Source organism: Sinocyclocheilus anshuiensis, unplaced genomic scaffold (genome assembly GCF_001515605.1).
Source record: "Sinocyclocheilus anshuiensis isolate Anshui unplaced genomic scaffold, SAMN03320099.WGS_v1.1 scaffold1392, whole genome shotgun sequence".
In the NCBI taxonomy this organism is placed as follows: Eukaryota; Metazoa; Chordata; class Actinopteri; order Cypriniformes; family Cyprinidae; genus Sinocyclocheilus; species Sinocyclocheilus anshuiensis.
The window spans coordinates 557,581-575,303 of record NW_015542476.1 but is presented as its reverse complement, the minus strand read 5'-3'; the positions used below and the strand labels follow the sequence as shown (position 1 = coordinate 575,303).

The 17,723-nt window shown below is 40.7% G+C and overlaps 1 protein-coding gene across 4 annotated transcripts in view; it reads right to left on the bottom strand.

Moving 5' to 3' along the window:
- Positions 1–70: 70 nt before the first annotated feature.
- garnl3 (GTPase activating Rap/RanGAP domain like 3) overlaps positions 71–17,723 on the bottom strand; it is a 73,427-nt gene continuing 55,774 nt past the window's right edge. For 3 of the 4 annotated variants that reach the window (XM_016493362.1, XM_016493365.1, XM_016493363.1), the window contains exons 19-31: positions 16,711–16,737; positions 16,406–16,510; positions 14,240–14,356; positions 13,822–13,994; positions 13,493–13,651; positions 12,793–12,859; positions 12,610–12,717; positions 12,357–12,475; positions 11,109–11,244; positions 10,752–10,811; positions 2,464–2,682; positions 1,823–1,940; positions 71–923 (exon numbers count right to left, since the gene is read on the bottom strand). In XM_016493362.1, the coding sequence (XP_016348848.1) occupies positions 773–923; positions 1,823–1,940; positions 2,464–2,682; positions 10,752–10,811; positions 11,109–11,244; positions 12,357–12,475; positions 12,610–12,717; positions 12,793–12,859; positions 13,493–13,651; positions 13,822–13,994; positions 14,240–14,356; positions 16,406–16,510; positions 16,711–16,737 (1,559 nt within the window). In that variant the 3' untranslated portion in view covers positions 71–772. The remainder of the gene's footprint in view (positions 924–1,822; positions 1,941–2,463; positions 2,683–10,751; positions 10,812–11,108; positions 11,245–12,356; positions 12,476–12,609; positions 12,718–12,792; positions 12,860–13,492; positions 13,652–13,821; positions 13,995–14,239; positions 14,357–16,405; positions 16,511–16,710; positions 16,738–17,723) is intronic. The other variant, XM_016493364.1, reaches the window with a different exon arrangement.

The following is a 17,723-nucleotide window of genomic DNA, read 5'->3' as shown; positions in this document are numbered from 1 at the left end:
ATGATGTATATATGATGTATGTATGTATGTATGTATGTACGTATGTATATACATATAATTATATGTATATGTTTACATTTGTATGTTCATGTGCGTATGGTTCGAGATGCATATAGAGTTTTTTACAACTTTGAAATAATAACACAATTTACAAATCACAAACATAGAAAACATTTAAAAACACAAAATAAGGAGTTTAAAAATCTGTTCCATTGTTTTTAGGAGCGTCAATCTTACATTCAAGCCTTGGAGTGAAAATAAATATTTTGCCTTGACCTTAAATTGTGGCTCAAACCTTTCACGCCATTTTTAAAATATCTTATATATGGCTACAAGTTTGCTACAAAGCTACAAATTTGTCCCAACGCTGATGGAGAATGTGTCTCATCAATCACAGAAACTAAATCAAGCCTTGACTAATTTAGATTCTAGGGGGGTTTTTGGACATTTTTGGTCAGTTGTTTTTCTTCTTCGAACAGAATTTGGAAATGATAGTTGATAATCTGATTTTCTAGTTGTATTTCTATCTTTCTTATAGAGTAAACAGAGGATCATACACACACACATGCATACATCCATCAGGAGTAAATTTTGACATCACCACACTGTAAACTCCTTCAAGTTTAAAGCTCTGGGATTCATTTGCACAAACAGATGAGTGGGCAGACTGAGGAAAACACAAAATTCAACGTAACATGGTAAAAAGAATGATTTAAAGTAAAAGTTAGTAGGAGGTGAGAGGTGCACTGTGATCCACAGACTGTCATTGTCATCACTTAAGGTCCAAAATATCCTCCTCAAAAGATGTGGAGAAGGTAAAAGGGCTGGCCGTGGGTGGGCTATCATCTCGAGGCTCCACCTCAGAGCCAGATGAGCAAAGCTGCTGGACATCAGTTTCTCCATCTACAGACTCCATTCCCACTCTGATTGGAGATATCTTATAGTCAGTATACATCACTGGTATATTCACGTCTAACATGCAGAAATAACCTTTCATTTGCTGGACTGGGTGATATATAGCTTAAATTATAGCATGATATTTTCAGCCGATTAACAGAAAACATTAAAGTACTTTTCTTTTTTTTCTTCTTTTTTTTTAAAGAAATTAATGTTTTTAAGCAAGGACACACTAAATTGATCAAAAGGGACACTAAAGACATTGATAATGTTATTATAAAATTATATTTCAATAACTATCTATTGATCAAAGAATCCTGAAAAATGTATTACAGTTTTAATAATAATAATAATAATAATAAATGATTCTTGAGCACCAAATCAGCATATTAGAATGATTTGTGAAGGATCATGTGACAATGAAGACTCGAGTAATGACTGCTGAAAATTCAGCTTTGCCATCACAGGAATAAATTTCATAAAAAAAAATATTTTACAGTGCAATAATATTTTACAATATTACTGTATTTTTTTAAATCAAATAATGACTCCAAACCTTTGTGTATATAGTGTGGGTCTATATTTTCAGTAACTGTAAAAAGCTGTAAAAGTCTTTAAATTATTAAAGCATATATTCACTATTTTTCACTCAAGAATATAAATATTGTAAAAATCAGTAGTGTAATATTTTAATACATGATTTTTTTTCTGTGAAAAATTTTAATTGACAATTCAACAAACTGATAAAACAATTTGCAATATTGCACCAATTAATTGAAACAGACAGTTTATGAAAATGAATGATTTATGAAAATAAATCAAACTTACTAACTCTTTTTGAATATATAATGAATATTCAATATGTATTGCCCAGCCCTACCACACACACACACACACACACACACACACACAGAGACACACTTACTGCTCAGTGGTGCTGATCTCTGCTGTTTTCCTCTGTTCTTCCTCCTTGGTTTTCTTGCTCATTCTTCTCTGTTTCACTGAGTTACCATCCGCCTTACTGCTGGGTTCCTCAGTCAAACCTACAACAGGTACAGAGGACATAGACAAACTCAGACACACAAGAATTCATAGACTACTGATCAAATTCAACATGTTTGGCTGAAATTATAAGATTCCTCCAGCAGGTGCAATAGTACTTCCAATAGTCCACTCAAGTCATTGTGTGTGTGTGTGTATGTGGGGTGTGAAGTGTAGCAGTCTAGTTAATCTAGCAGCTTATCTAATGTGTGATCAGGATGTTTTACTCCAACACTTCATAATGAAAAATGTCTCATCTCAGTTTGACTGCAGAACAAGCATTACAACGGATCAGGTATGCAAGTATCGTTACAGTTTTTTTTAACACCCATAATTGAAAGGTTAATAATAAATGGTACTGAGCTGCACCACTTGGAGCTTTAATGTCCAACCCTAAAAACACGTCTCCAGCAGCACTTATGCTGCAGCAGATTTCTTTCGGTACGTTTCTTGCCAGCTTCCCACTGTGCCACACAAACATAATGATAGCTTTCAGTTCAAGAGCGCACAAACAGAGACCCTCACCCAGCAGTTCTTTCCGTGTGCGGCTGGCGATCTCTTTGATCTCCATGCGAGACAGTGAGAGGGAGGTTGTGCTTGCGATCATGGGAGTGGGTCCGATCACACTGGGGACAGGTGCCGTGAGCACTTTATTGACCAATGGAGACTTGAGGGGCCTCTCTATGCTCCGTCCAACTAGGTTGCTCAACGGGATCTTATAGATGTGTTTTGAGGGAGCTTCACCTTGAAGAGAGAAAGGGATGGTGGGAAAGGGACAAAAAAGAAGAGAAAAAACTAAAGAATGAGAAGTTAGAATAAAAGGTGTAACTGGTACAGTGTTAATAGTCGGTGTAGGTGCAGAACTACTGCTAGGCATGTTAATATCTACTCTGCACAGAATGAGGTGAGAACACACACAGCCTTCTTTTGTAAAAACACACACAGAGTGAAATGCACTCACACACAGAGTCACTGCTGGATCCATGATACTGCCTAATTAGCTCAAATGAAAACAACTGTGTTGTATCTATGCATATGTACGCCTACATTAAAGGGGTCATATGATGCTGCTAAAAAGAACATTATTTTGTGTATTTGGTGTAATGAAATGTGTTTATGCGGTTTAAAGTTAAAAAAACACATTATTTTCCACATACTGTACATTATTGTTTCTCCTCTATGCCCCGCCTTTTTGAAGGCTTTTTGAGCTTTGCGATTTTTACAAAGCTCATCGGTCTGAAAAAGCGAGTTGTGCTGTGATTGGCCAGCTATCCAATGCGTTGTGATTGGCTGAATACCTCTTTATGCACCAAGAGCTTGTAACACTCCAAAGAGAAAGGAAAAATTGAAATCGCATCATATGACCCCTTTAAGTGTGCATTTGTGGAATAACTAAAACACAGTTTAATATAATTCTGAAGCAACAGTCTATTAGTAAACATACATGACCATTCAAAAGTTTGAGGTCAGTAATTTTTGTTTCAATGTTTTGAGTTGGTAAGCCCCTTACGCTTACCAAGGCTACATTTACTTGATCAAAAACTCAGTAAAAACAGCAATAGTAAGAAATATTCTTACAATTTAAAAAAACTGTTCTATTTGAATATATTTTAAAATGTAGCTTATTCCTGTGATGGCAAAGCTACATTTTCAGCAGCCATTACTCTTCAGTGTTCAGTCTTCAGTGTTACTTGATCCCTTAGAAATCATTCTAATATGTTTATTTTTAATGCTTAAGAAACATTTTGTTTTCTTCTTCTTCCTTCTTTCTTTTTTTTGTTGAAATGTTGAAAATAGATGTGCTGCTTAATATTTTTTTCTACAGTATTCTAAAAAGGCTACAGCAATAGAAAGGAACAGCATTCATTTGGAATAAAAATCTTATTTGAAATATGATTCAAAATAGCCAATTATAAATGTTTTTACTGTCACTTTTGACCAATTAAACGCATCCTTGCTAAAAAAAAACATTCTGACACCAAACCACTGATTGGTAGTGTAAGTAATAATCTAATGCCCTACTCTACGATGTTTCATATATACAAGACCCATATGTATTGCAACATTGCTACCCATCTCGGCCATGTTAACTTGAGTTTTCTTGAGTGTTGTGTAGTCTGGCCCACTGTGAAGTGACATTGTTCCAAAATCCCACTCCAAATCGCTACAAATTGAACTTCAGGTAACAGATCGTCTCGGTTACGTATGTAACCCTCGTTACAGAGGGTGAACGGAGACGTCACGTCGGTAATGACCGAAGAATTGGGATCTCGCTTAGAGAGACCAATTCACTCCGAGTGTAAACTAAACGAGCCAATGCACATTGGCATGCGATGATTGCATCCAGCTGCCGCTGATCGCAGCGCGAGTATAACTAGGCAGCAGGTGCACCGCATACTCAGTTTTTCGCTGAGGTGCCGAGCCGGTGACCAGGCCGCTCAGCGGTGGCACAGCAGCTTTGGCGACGGGACGTGACGTCTCCGTTACCTCCTTCAGGGAACGAGGGTTACATACGTAACCGAGATGTTCCCTTTCAGTCGGTCACTCTCGACGTCACATCAGTAATGACCGACGTATTGGGATTCCTACCAAAACGCCATGGATGCTGCCCCTTCCAAGGTCTCGTGCGAGCCTCCTGCGCCCCCTTTTCGGCATAGCCCGGGGCTCGCAACAAGAAGGCCAGTCAATGTTGTCGTAGCACTACCCACTTAGTGAGATTGGATAACACTGGGAAAACATTCCCATTCCATTTGGAACAGGAACGTTGCGGAAGCCCCATCCTTCCCAAAGGAGGTTTTGGAAGCACTTACACATATGAACAACCGTTTAGGTGCATATGGAAGATTAGAGGTGATTATAACCCTCTTGGAAATGGCAGAAGCCTGCCGGGGAAACACGGGCTCTGAGGCTATACCGTGGACTTTACAAATATGGGATCCACTTAGTAAGCTGACACTAAACCGTGGCCTCTCAGTGCCTCTACCTGTTTGAGGTGAGAACACAGCAGGATACCAGCTCCACACGAAGGCTACAGAATCTAGCAAACGTGTTGGGGGTCGCCCAGCCTGTAGCTCTACAAATATCTGTCAGTGAGGCACCACGAGCCAGCGCCCAGGTGCTGGGTCTGCCTCCTCCGGGGGCAGAGCTTGCAGGTTCACTACCTGATCCCTGAAGGGGGTAGTAAGAACCTTGGGCACGTAGCCGGGCCGGGGCCTCAGGATCTCCTGGGAGTCAGCCGGCCCAAACTCTAGGCACGATTCGTTGACCAAAAATGCGTGCAGGTCCCCTACCCTCTTGATGGAGGCCAATGCAGTCAGGAGCAGAGTTTTCATAGAAAGAAACTTTACCTCGACTGACTGCTCAAATGGGCCCTGCTGTAGTGCTTTGAGCAGAAGAGTCAGGTCCCAAGAGGGTATAGAGGAGGGCCGGGGAGGATTTAACCTTCTCGCCCCCCTAAGGAACCTGACGACCAAGTCATGCCTCACTACCGACTTCCCTTCCATGGGGTCATGGTACGCAGCAATCGCAGCCACACAGACTTTAAGGGTGGAGGGAGACAGCCTTTGCTCCAACCCTTGCTGCAAAAAGGACAGCACGACTCTGATCAGGCATCTTCGGGGGTCCTCTCGGTGAGAAGAACATCACTCGACGAACAGGTTCCACTTCAAGGCATAAGCGTGTCTCGTAGACGGTGCTCTTGCCAAAGTGATGGTGTCTACTACCTTTGGGGTAGGCCACCTAGAACCTCCACGTCCCGAGACCAGACGTGAAGTTTCCAGAGGTCTGGACGCGGGTGCCAAAGGGTGCCCCATCTCGGAGTCAGTAGATCCTTCCTCAGAGGAATCTGCCAGGGAGAGGCTGCCATAAGGAGCATTAGTTCCGGGAACCAGGTCCGAGTGGGCCAGTAGGGCTCCACAAGCAGGACCTGCTCCTCGTCCTCCCTGATCTTGCACAGTGTCTGTGCGAGAAGGCTCACTGGGGGAAACGCATACTTGCGCAGGCCCCTTGGCTAGCTGTGTGCCAGTGCATCTGTGCTGAGTGTTCCCTCGGTCAAACAACTGGCAGTGAGAGGCTGGACCATCTGGGGATGGAGTCTCCACTCTCCGGGGAACGCAGCTCGTGACAGCTCGTCGGCTGCACGGTTGAGTAGACCCGGAATGTGAATGGCACGAAGCGACCTCAGATGCTTCTGACTCCAGAGAAGGAGGTGGCGGGCGAGTTGTGATATGCGACGGGAGCATAGACCACCTTGTCGGTTGATGTACGCAATAGTCACAGTGTTGTCTGTTCGGACCAGCACGTGCTTCCCTCGTATATGCGCCTTCTGAGACTGTTCAAGGCAAGGTGTATTGCTAACAACTCTAGGCAGCTGACGTGCCAGTGCAGTTGGGGGTGGGGAAAATGCATACTTGCGCAGGCCCCGTGGCCAGCTGTGTGCCAGTGCGTCCGTGCCAAGTGTTCCCTCGGTCAGGGAGTAGAACATCTGGCAGTGAGAGGTTTCTGGAGAGGCAAACAGGTCTACCTGAGTGGCTCAGAAATGACTCCAAATCAGCTGGACTGTCTGGGGATGGAGTCTCCATTATCCCATGAGCGCAGCTCGTGATAGCTCGTCGGCTGCCCGGTTGTGCAGACCAGGAATGTGAATGGCACAAAGCGACCTCGGATGCTTCTGACTCCAGAAGAGGAGGTGGCGGGCGAGTTGCAACATGTGACGGGAGCGTAGACCACCTTGTCGGTTGATGTACGCAATGGTCGCAGTGTTGACCGTGCGGACCAGCACGCGCTTGCTTTGTAATCTCCTCTTGAGACGGCTCAAGGCCAGGCGTAGTGTCAGCAACTCTAGGCAATTTATGTGCCAGTGCAGTTGGGGGCCCGTCCAAACCCCCGACACTGCATGCCCGTCGTACGTGGCCCCCTAGCCGTTGGTAGAGGCATCCGTGTAAACCACTGCATGCCTGGAGACCTGTTCCAGGGGCACGACGGTTCAAGGCAAGGCGCACTGCTAACAACTCTAGGCAATTGATATGCCAGTGCAGTTGGGGGCCCGTCCATACCCCCGACACTGCATGCCCATTGTACGTGGCCCCCCAGCCAGTGGTGGAGGCATCCGTGTAAACCACAGCATGCCTAGCGACCTGTTCCAGGGGCACTCCTGCCCGGAGAAACGCAAGGTCTGACCACGGGGTGAGGGTTTGGTGGCAGCCCGGTGTGACTTGGACCCAGTGAGTGCCGCGTTGCCACGCCTACCTCGGGACTCGGCCATGGAGCCAGTGTTGAAGCGGTCTCATATGAAGCAGCCCCAGCGGCGTGACTGCCGCAGCAGCTGCCATATGCCCCAGGAGCCTCTGAAACTGTTTCAGTGGGACCGCCGCCCTGCTCCTGAACGTATTCAGGCAGTCCAACACTGACTGAGCACGTTCCTGCATGAGGCGTGCTGTCTATTCGACCGAATCCAACTCCATACAGAGAAAAGAGATCCTCTGCATTGAGGAGAGTTTGCTCTTTTCCCAGTTGACCCGAAGGCCCAACCGGCTGAGGTGTGAGAGCACCAAATCCTTGTGTTCGCACAACTGATCCTGAGACTGAGCTAGTATGAGCCAGTCATTGAGGTAGTTGAGAATGTGAACGCCCTGCTCTCTCAGGGGAACAAGTGCTGCCTCCGCAACTTTCGTGAAGACACGGGGCGACAGGGACAGCCCGAAGGGCAAGACCTTGTACTGATATGCTCGTCCTTCGAACGCAAACCGCAGCAATGGTCTGTGGTGTGGAAGGATTGATACACGAAAGTACACGTCCTTCAGGTCGATCACTGCAAACCAATCTCGGGGACGGATGCACCCGAAGATGCGTTTCCAAGATCGGTCGTAACCCACCACCTTTCTTGGGTACAATGAAGTAGGGGCCATAAAACCCCGTCTTCATATTGGCTGGAGGGACCGGCTCTATTGCGTCCTTCGCCAGTAGGACTGCGATCTCCGCATGCAAGACAGGAGCATCGGCCACCTTCACTGACGTGAAATGGATGCCGCTGAACTTGGGGGGACACCGGGCGAACTGAATCGCATAGCTGAGTCTGATGGTCCGCAGAAGCCAGTAGGACGGTTTGGGTAGCCAGGCACCCAGACACCGTACAAGCTGGACCAGCGGGACCACCAACGTACCCGCGGTGGGGCAGCGAGATGGAACGCAGGGACCCGGTCCGTGGGCGGACCGAAGAGGGGTCTGAGTGTGCGGTGCAACATTTACCTGGTTCCATGGTTTGTCAGAGGGTGCTTGAGTAGGGCCTTTGATGATGCTCTCGAACCGTCTGCTGCTGCCTGCTGGCGAGAGAGGAGGATGAGTGTGGCCTGGTTTTGGTCTGACCGCGACTCTCCATGCCCTCTTGGGACCCAGAAACAGAGAAAACCGCTCTCTTGTCGAGATTTTTACTCAGCTACGAAAAGCTGAGTATGCGTTGCACCTGCTGCCTAGTTATACTCAGCGCCCCGGCCTACCGATGTGCATTGGCTCGTTTAGTTTACACTCGAAGTGGATTGGTCTCTCTAAGCGAGATCCCAATTCTTCGGTCATCCAACGTGACGTCAAGAGTGACCGACTGAAAGGGAAAGGGCAATCACATGGGAATGACAGGTGTTTAAAGGGGAAATCACATAATCAGTGCTGGCTGTCTGCCTGTTAATGAACTATTCCATGCAAAAATCACTTTTTGGGTAGAGCTAGAGCAGGAAATGATGGAAACTGCTAGGGTACTGGACCAAAATGGGGTTATAAATTAAGTGTTGAAGAGTTGCCTTCACCGGTGTCTCAAAAAACAAAACAAAAACAAACAAACAAACAACATAAATATATAAGCTGCCAGATGAAGCTTCATAATAAAGAAACAACACAATAATAATAATAATAAAAACACTTGACAAACCATAAGAAATGCTGCTTTTATCTGGGTGAGATGCTTCAATATGCACATGCTGTGTTACTGGATATGCATATGAGATAGTGTTACTAGTACTAGTGATACTATATTTGCTACAGTATCTTGAATACTGTGGAAGCAGTATTGACATTTTTTCTTAACATTTAAAAAAAATGTTGATTCAGAGCAAATAATTCACACATATTTTTAGTATCAACAAACAAGAATCTTGAAAACTGTAGTCATGTTAGATAAAAGAGCAAGGATCTAAGACATGGCAGTGTCCAACAGCATACACAAATTTCCAGGCGAGGAAGGATGCTTCCCCTTTTAAGTTAATTTCGAACAATTAGAGAGCCATAATCAAACACAGAACTATTTCATTATAAATACATGATTGTGTCTGGAATACACTGAAAGTATTCCAGAGTCATTTTTGTACCATGGGACAGCAAGATACAAAAAAATGTGTGTATATATATATATATATATATATATATATATATATTACTGTTCAAATTCAGGGTCAGTAAGAAGGTAAAGGTACACTATGTAACTTTTTAATGTACAAAATTTATTTAATAAGTGAGTACATCATGAATCCATCTTTCAAAACATGTTTTTGCCTTAACCTGAATCACTATGGTGTGCCTATAATTGTTTATATTCAGACTATTTTAGACAAAGTGGGATGCCAACTGCTGAGGAGAAGCCCAGTACCTGCGTGACTCATCATATACATAAACAAAGTAAATCATCATATTAAAATAATCTCTGATGGATCATGTGACACTCTGTCATCATAGGAATAAATTACATTTTAATATATATATATATACCTTATCTTACCAAACCCCAAACGGTAGTATATGTAAAATAATAATATAAAAATGTAATATTAATATTAAAAATAATAATAATCAAGTTTGTTATATACAGATTGAAATAAAATAAAAATATACGACAAGAAATGATAACACTTTACAATAAGGTGAAATTAGCTAAATTTAGCTAATGCATTATGCATTTACAGCATTTATTAATCCAGGTTAATGTTAATTTATAAATATAACATTGTAAATTATTAATTCATGTTTGTGGAAAAAACACTAATGTTAGTTTATACAGCTTGAAATGTTAGAAATGTATATGTAGAAAGAACAGATTAATAAATGCTGTAAAAGTACTGTTCATTTTTAGTTCATGATACCAAATGAATTAACTAAGGTTAACAAATTGAGCCTTATAGTAAAGTGTTACAAATTTGTGTATAACACAGTCTTGTTGCATTGTGAACATTATGTTGAGATGAGTAATGGTATGTTATTTCCCATGGTGCAAAAATGGCAGCCACAGACAGTTGGCTGGATGTTTTAAAACACCAGGATGTGGATTTTGTCACAGCCCCTTGACGGCCCTCTTCAGGCCTCGTGTGTAGACAAAAGTGCTAAGCTCTGGAGGCCTGTCCAGACTGTGTGTTTATGTATGAAGAGGGGCTCAGACAAAAGTATCCATGGTGACACAGTGATCTGTAACTCATGCGCCAGCAAATGTGTCCCATTTCCCTAAAGCGTCTGTTCAGTCGTCTCTGTCTCTATGTATCTGTCTCAGTCTGTCTATTGATTTCCTCTCCCACCTCTCTATCTCATTCACTTCTGTTTCTCTCCACTGTTCATCTTTTTCCCATAGACTCCTCATGCCACCATTTCTCGCTGTCTGTTTTTTGTCATTCTTTCTGTGAGACTGCAAGAAGGAAGGGACACATTATGTTAGCTGCATATTTCACTCAACACCGTCTACATGCGTCTGTTAATTGAATAATAGACAGGGTGAGTCTCCGTGGTAACGTGCATTAGTGAGGCAGCATGGGAAATATAGGCAACAGAAGTGCCTGCAGTACCTTCAGAGTCTTTAGACATGTAGAGGGATAGCTTGGTGCCGTAGGGGATCCGAATACAATCTGGACCAGGGATGGAAAAGAGCAATATATCAACCCAACCCACACACAGATTAAAAGACCAATGCATTGTAAGACAATACACAAACACAGGCTGATGACTCACATACAAAACTCGCTACCCTTAAACAGAAGAAATACAACATCATATACTTAGGCAAAATCGCCCAATATCACACACTCTCAAATCCTGAACGCAAATACCCAAGTTTAACTTCTATATTAAGTTCAATAGCATGGGAATTCAGTTTAATCAGTAAGGTAGAATGTGTACATGTTCTATCAAGAGCAGAAGCCTACCATCTCCAAGCGGTGAAGGGAAGACAGGCATCTCGTAGCCAGTGGGAGTCTGAGGGGAACTCTGGGAACTAGTGTCTCTGGAGCTACAGTTAGAGGCAGAGTTTATAGGTGCTGACGAGATGAAATAGATATCAGACTACAGAAAAGAAAGAGAGAAAGAAATAAGATAAAAACAATGAGAAATGTGACATGACTGATAAATGTTTGGGATGGAAATGTATAATATATTGTCATACAGAAGAATGCATCATATAAAAGAGATGATACTGTCATCAAAACATTTTCTGCTGTTGTTAATAAGTTTTCCATGTGTTAAATCTGTGTTAACTCTTTTCTAATAGAGTGTACACTACCATTCAATAGTTTGTGGTCAATTATATTTTAGTGCCAGTAAAGACTTTTGTATCGTTATCAAAAAAAACCAAAAAAACACTTACTTACTATAAAAACTTACTATTCATCAAAGAATCTTGAAAAAGTTTCACGGTTTCCACAAAAAAATTAAGTTTTTCAAAATTGATAATGACAAATTTGCCACCACAAGAATGAATTACATTTTAAAATGTAATTTTACTGAAATCGCGTTTGGTCTCATACTGTATCGCGTACCTTGTCAGTGTCGTGCGCTTTGCTTGGCCATTTGTTGTGATAAACTTTAGTTTTGAAATGTTGTTGTATGCATTTGTCATTTTTATTTAATTTATTTTATTTTCTTAAATGTATATATATATATAATATTTATAGAGTTTTAGCTTTTAGTTTTAATTACTTTTTCTTATTTGTAAGTTGCTTTGGATAAAAGCGTCTGCTAAATGACTAAAAGTAAAAGTAAAGTAAAAGTAAAATATATTAAAATAGAAAATGGTTATTTTAAATTATAATAATATTACTGTTTTTACTGCATTTTCAATTAAATAAATGCAGTCTTGGTGAGCATAAGAGACTTCTTTCAAAAACACAAAATCTTACGGACCCCTATCTTTTGAAAAGTACTCTATAAAGAGTGTTGTAGTATTATAGTAGATTTAGGCTACGTTTACACTAGTGCGTTTTCGTTTTAAAACGCATAACTTTTGCCACGGTTACGCCTGTCTTTTACACTACCCACATTCGAACATTGACATTCGAAAATGCTGCAGACCCAGTTTTAGTTTGAAAACTCCAAATAAACATGTAATTTACACCAAATATATATACACAGCTATACAATGGTATTCATAGGTAGAACCTTATGGCTAGAACACTTACTCTGGACGCAGTCAGTTGCAATTCTGGAACGACAGCTGTATATACTAGGTTGCCATTAACAACTAGCCGGATCTCTATGGAGTCAGTGGTGAATGCAAGTATATATGGGAACGCACACACTGTGACACAGGAAGTGACATAATAGAGAGATTTTGAATTATTTCCACTAATGCAAATGCAAAACGATTGTTGAATTGTAGAAAAATTGATAATAATAATAAAAAAGAATATTCAAGATCCTAAAGGAACTGACCAATAGCGTTGGGCATTTGGTTCCAGCTGAAATGGAAGTCTGAAGTGTTGGGCTGAATCATAGGTGTTGCACCGTTAAACGGACACACCTTCTTATAGATGCAAATATCTGTTGAAAGAGAAGTATAGCTTTAGAGGATCTGACTACACAGATACAGTCACTGACATTTTAATAGACACTAACTGTTATAGCAAAGAAGTAGTCCAGCCTCTCCATCTTCATACACATCTATGGCAGCAACAAAGTTCACCTGGAAAAAAGTAATAGACACTCATGTTACCAATCAAAAACTGAAAGTAGTTGAACTGTACACAGAACTGGTGTATAGTACTGATAAAAGGAAGGATATCTGGATTGTTATATTGTGTAAATGAATGTGTACACTGCTGCTCACCTAAGTTGCATTTTTTTATATCAAAATATAGTAAAACGGTAATATTGTGAAATATTACAATTGAATGTTTTTCTATTTTAATATATTTTAAAATGTAATTTATTCCTGATGGCAAAGCTGAATTTTCAGCAGCCATTACTCCAGTCGTCAGTATCACATGATCCTTCACAAATAATTTTATATGCTGATTTGGTGCCCAAGAAACATTTCTTACTATTATCAATGTTGAAAACAGTTGAGCTGCTTAATATTTTTGTGATATATTTGTGAATTTGTCCGAATTCTTTGATGAATAGTCCAAATGTACAGCATTTATTTGAAATAGAAATCTTTTGTAACATTATAAATATCTTTACAGTCACTTTTGATCAAATACGTACATCCCTGCTAAATAGAAATATATATATTTTTTTCCAAAAAAGAATAATCTTACTGACCACAAACTTTTAAATGGTAGTGTATGTTTTTATTCAAGTGGCTGTTTCTCACCCGGTTGGAGTCTACATGGTGTAGTCTGTAGGCGTCTCCTGTACTCTCATTGATCAAGTCAAACTGATGTCTGTAGGCCACACAGATCATGTGATCATTCTCTCCTGTTGGGCCATCAACCAGGGCCATGACCACCGGGGAGTCACATAAGCAGATCTCCTAAGACAGGGGACAGCAAGCATCCGAAATGTTGAGAGCTTTTGAAAAGTAGCTAAATGTCTGTGAGAACCCTTCCTATAAGCTGCAAGTGACAGTAAAACGCAATTAACTTATAAACAGCAAACTTCAATGCATGACGTTTGAGAATCCATGCTGAATCTGTGTCCTACCCGTATGTATTGGAAATCTTCCACAGGTGAGTCAGTGGTCCCTGTGACTGTAGCAGAACTGAGGCAATCGAGGCGTGACTGTTTCCTGGTGATCAGAAGGAGCTTGTTTCTTATCGCCACAACGATTCTGAGCTCCACCCCATGATGCGTGTTTATGGAGTAGAGATGGCAGCCTGAGGAAACACATTTCTGTTACTTGATCGTTTTATTAGCTAATTATTAAAAACTTCAAGAAACTTCAAATTTGTCAAATAGACAGCATGGCTTTACTTGACTCTTTGAATTAGAAAAAAGCTTGTACATTGAAAAGTTCCAATTTCAAAAAGTTGCTTCACCAACACTCATATTTAGAGTTTAAATAACATTGTCATCATTTCAAATATTTGGGTGGGTGATGACTGAAGACTTTCTTTCGTACCTTTGGTTTTCTCAAGCTTGTTCTCTCGACTGTCACACTTGGTGCGGACAAGCTGCCGCTCCTCGATCCCTCGTTTGAGCGTGCTCAGTCTGTAAACATACAGTCGAGCATCTTTCCCTGCAACACAGTTGAAATTGGATATAAAGCAATGGAACTTAAAGCTTAATTTGATGTAAAAAGACTCAAGCACTCTGGTTAAGTTTAAATATTCAAATGAGTGTGATTAGTTCTTACTGTTTAGTGAATTCTACAAACAACAGCTTTCAGTAACGTAAAGGCCGTTTCACACTGAGCGCGATGCGAAAAAGCGAGGCGAATCGCCGACGAACGTTGCTTTCACACCGAGCACGAAACGATTGATCGCCTTCTGCTAATTCACGCCTGCACGCTAGGTGGTGCCGACTAGCAATGCATTTTTACTCCGATATGTATCTCATATATGGATTTAACATCGTCCACTGCTCAATATACAGCATTAAATATAGCTAAATAAAGTTTGGTTCTACGCCAGAAACACAAACTATCTATAATGCTTACAAGAAAACATCTTAAAATATAAATATAAGTACAATTAGCATCAAGCCACATTTGAAAATGTATGTGATTATTGTTTTTCCTTAAAACCCACTATAAACCATCATCGAGTGCTTGTAATAACTTCCGATTGTGATCTATAGTTGATTTTGATTCTATAATAGGCAGACATGCACTCTTTGTAGGCTATGTTTAATAACGCCACACTGCTTATTGTCATAAACATCCTTTATTGTTATAAAATTACCATGAGCTGCATACAAAACACATACAGAAAATATATCGTCATAATCATATGTCTATTTGCTTTCATATTTCATGTGTAGAAAAATGTTTCACTCGTTTTTTTTTTAAACACGGAAGATCTAGAAAGTTAACGTGCTCTGGCTCATAACACTCGCGCACCTGGAAGAAAACGGACACTCCAGATCACATAATTCAATGGAGAATTTAGAAATTACATTAAGAACATGTGAGAATAAAATCTGTTCTCAGCAGTGTTGCCAACTGCTTTCAATTGAAAGTAGCTAAAACTGGTAGCTAAATGTCACTAGATGACATCACAATGGCAAATTCACTGATCTATATAAAGATGAATGTAGATCAGTGTGCAAGATGAGAACTTAGATAAGGTTTGTCCAAGAAGTTGCTATATTTGTCCCTAAACTTTTGAAAAAAGTCTCAAAAGGGGCGTGGAAGTCGTTAAATCTAGCTACAAAGTAGCTAAATTGGCAACACTGGTTCTCAGATACCAAAGATAACAGGAACTCGGCATCCACTCTATTCTCTCTACCGGGATACTCCTCTTCGGTGTTTGTTTACACTGATTTTCGAAACAGCGCCACCACTCGTGCAACAAAAGCTGCTCTGGGCACGCGATCTAAGCTCAAATCTGATTGGACGGCCCGTTTCATCGTGGAGCGACAGGGAAAAAATCGACACACAGGACGAAAAAAAAATCCTCGCTTTTTCGCACCGCGAATGATCGCGCCTGGTGTGAATAGCCCCATACGGCTCTATTGTTTCGATTCAAAAGAGTCATCGCGCCGAACATTTGTGCCGAATTTTCGCTTTCAGTGTGAAAAGCCCTTTACTATATGATAATAGGCTAGCAACAAATGAGAGACCCGTCTCATCAAACTGAATGACATCTCAGCTTATGCAACATGTTTGGTTTTCAAATGCCTGTCGTAGTGAATGAAAGTTGCTTGGTGACTGAGTTGATAACGGATTCATTATTTTCTGTGCTTCAAGCTGTGCTTTCCAATAAGAATGAGAGTTTGTTGTACACCGTCTTGAACTAATGATCAGAATAGAAGATGGCGGTAGACTCTAAATTACATGGATCTCTACTCTGGGCTTCTCTTTATAATGAGTTCTAAGTCTAGACAATGCAAACCAGAGAAAGTGCCTGTGTGTGTGTTGGAGATACCATTTTGTGCTAGGCCCTGTTGGCTAAAGATGCTCATTAGAGCAAATACCAAGAGTTTCCTTTGCCACTTTGCTTTGGCCTCTTTCTTTCTCACGCTCTCTCTCTTTTGGCAGATCATTTCACACCCTTTCTTCTACCCACATAAGAACAGTGCCATAATCATATGCTCATATAAATATAAAAACAAAAACATATCTTACCCTTATCTGCTCTTGCAATGAGGAGGTCCTGAGGTTCAAGCACGTGCATTTGTTTTACAGTCAAGGTTTTGTCAAATACCTGCACCGGAGGCAGGGTTGGTGAATCTAGACCAGCATGCAAAACAAGAATAGTTTGTGGTTTGCATAGTAATTCAATCCCCCACTGAGATTCACTTGCTTCGATTAACAGACACATTGGATAACTATCACTGCAAAAATGGGTACTGGGTACATTTATACATTTTTTGTAATATTATTTATAAGCATTTATTTCTACTGTAGTGTTGTGGTTTTGCATTACATACCTGCATTGGAGAAGAGTGGATCTGAGGCTAAAAGGAAAGACAGAGGTGATCAGATTTCAGTTATTTAGTTTCAAAAAACCTGAAAGTGCTATGTACACTACCGTTCAAGGGTCTGGGGTCAGTACGTTTTTTTTTTTTTAAGAATTCAATACTTTTATCAAGAGTGTAATTAAAGTGATCTATAATGTTACAAAATAATGTTTCTATTATAAATAATGTTCTTTTGAAGAATCCTGAAAAAAAGGATTATTCATTGAAGGCTATTCATGAAAAAATCCTGAAAAAGCATTGTTTTCATAAGAATATTAAGCAGCACAACTGTTTTGTTTCTTTCCTTTTAATTTAATTTTCTGCCCTTTTGCCTTTATTTTTGATAGGACAGTAAGTATCGAGAGGAAGCAAAGTGGGAGAGAGAGAAGGGGACGGGATCGGGATCGGGAAAGGTCCACGATCGGGGATTCAAACTCGAAACGCCCGTAGCACAATGGTGCTATATATCGGCGTGCTGCCATGAGGCTATCAGCGCTGACACACAACAGATTTCAATGCTGATAATTAAATGAAATGTTTCTTGAGCAGCAAAACAGCATATTAGAAAGATTTCTGAAGGATCATGTGACAATGAAGACTGTTCAGCTTTGCCATCACAGGAATAAATTACATTTTAAAACATTAAAATAGAAAACTGTTGTTTTAAATTGTAAAAATATTTCACAATATTCCTGTTTTTACTAGATTTTTGATCAAATGAATGCAGCCTGAGTAAGCATAAGAGATTTCTGTCAAAAACATTTAAAAGTTTTACCGACCCCCTTTTGAATGGTAGTGTATATTTCATTTTTTTCATGCTCACATTCCAACCCTGTGTGATTTTCTTTCTTCTATAGACCACAAAAATGTTAAGCAGGATGTTCACGTTAAAACCTGGTGCACAAATGGCTGGCACTAGTATTTTTGTGCTTTTATAATTTGACAGCCCCTGCTTGCTATCCTCTTTTATTGTATGGAAAAAA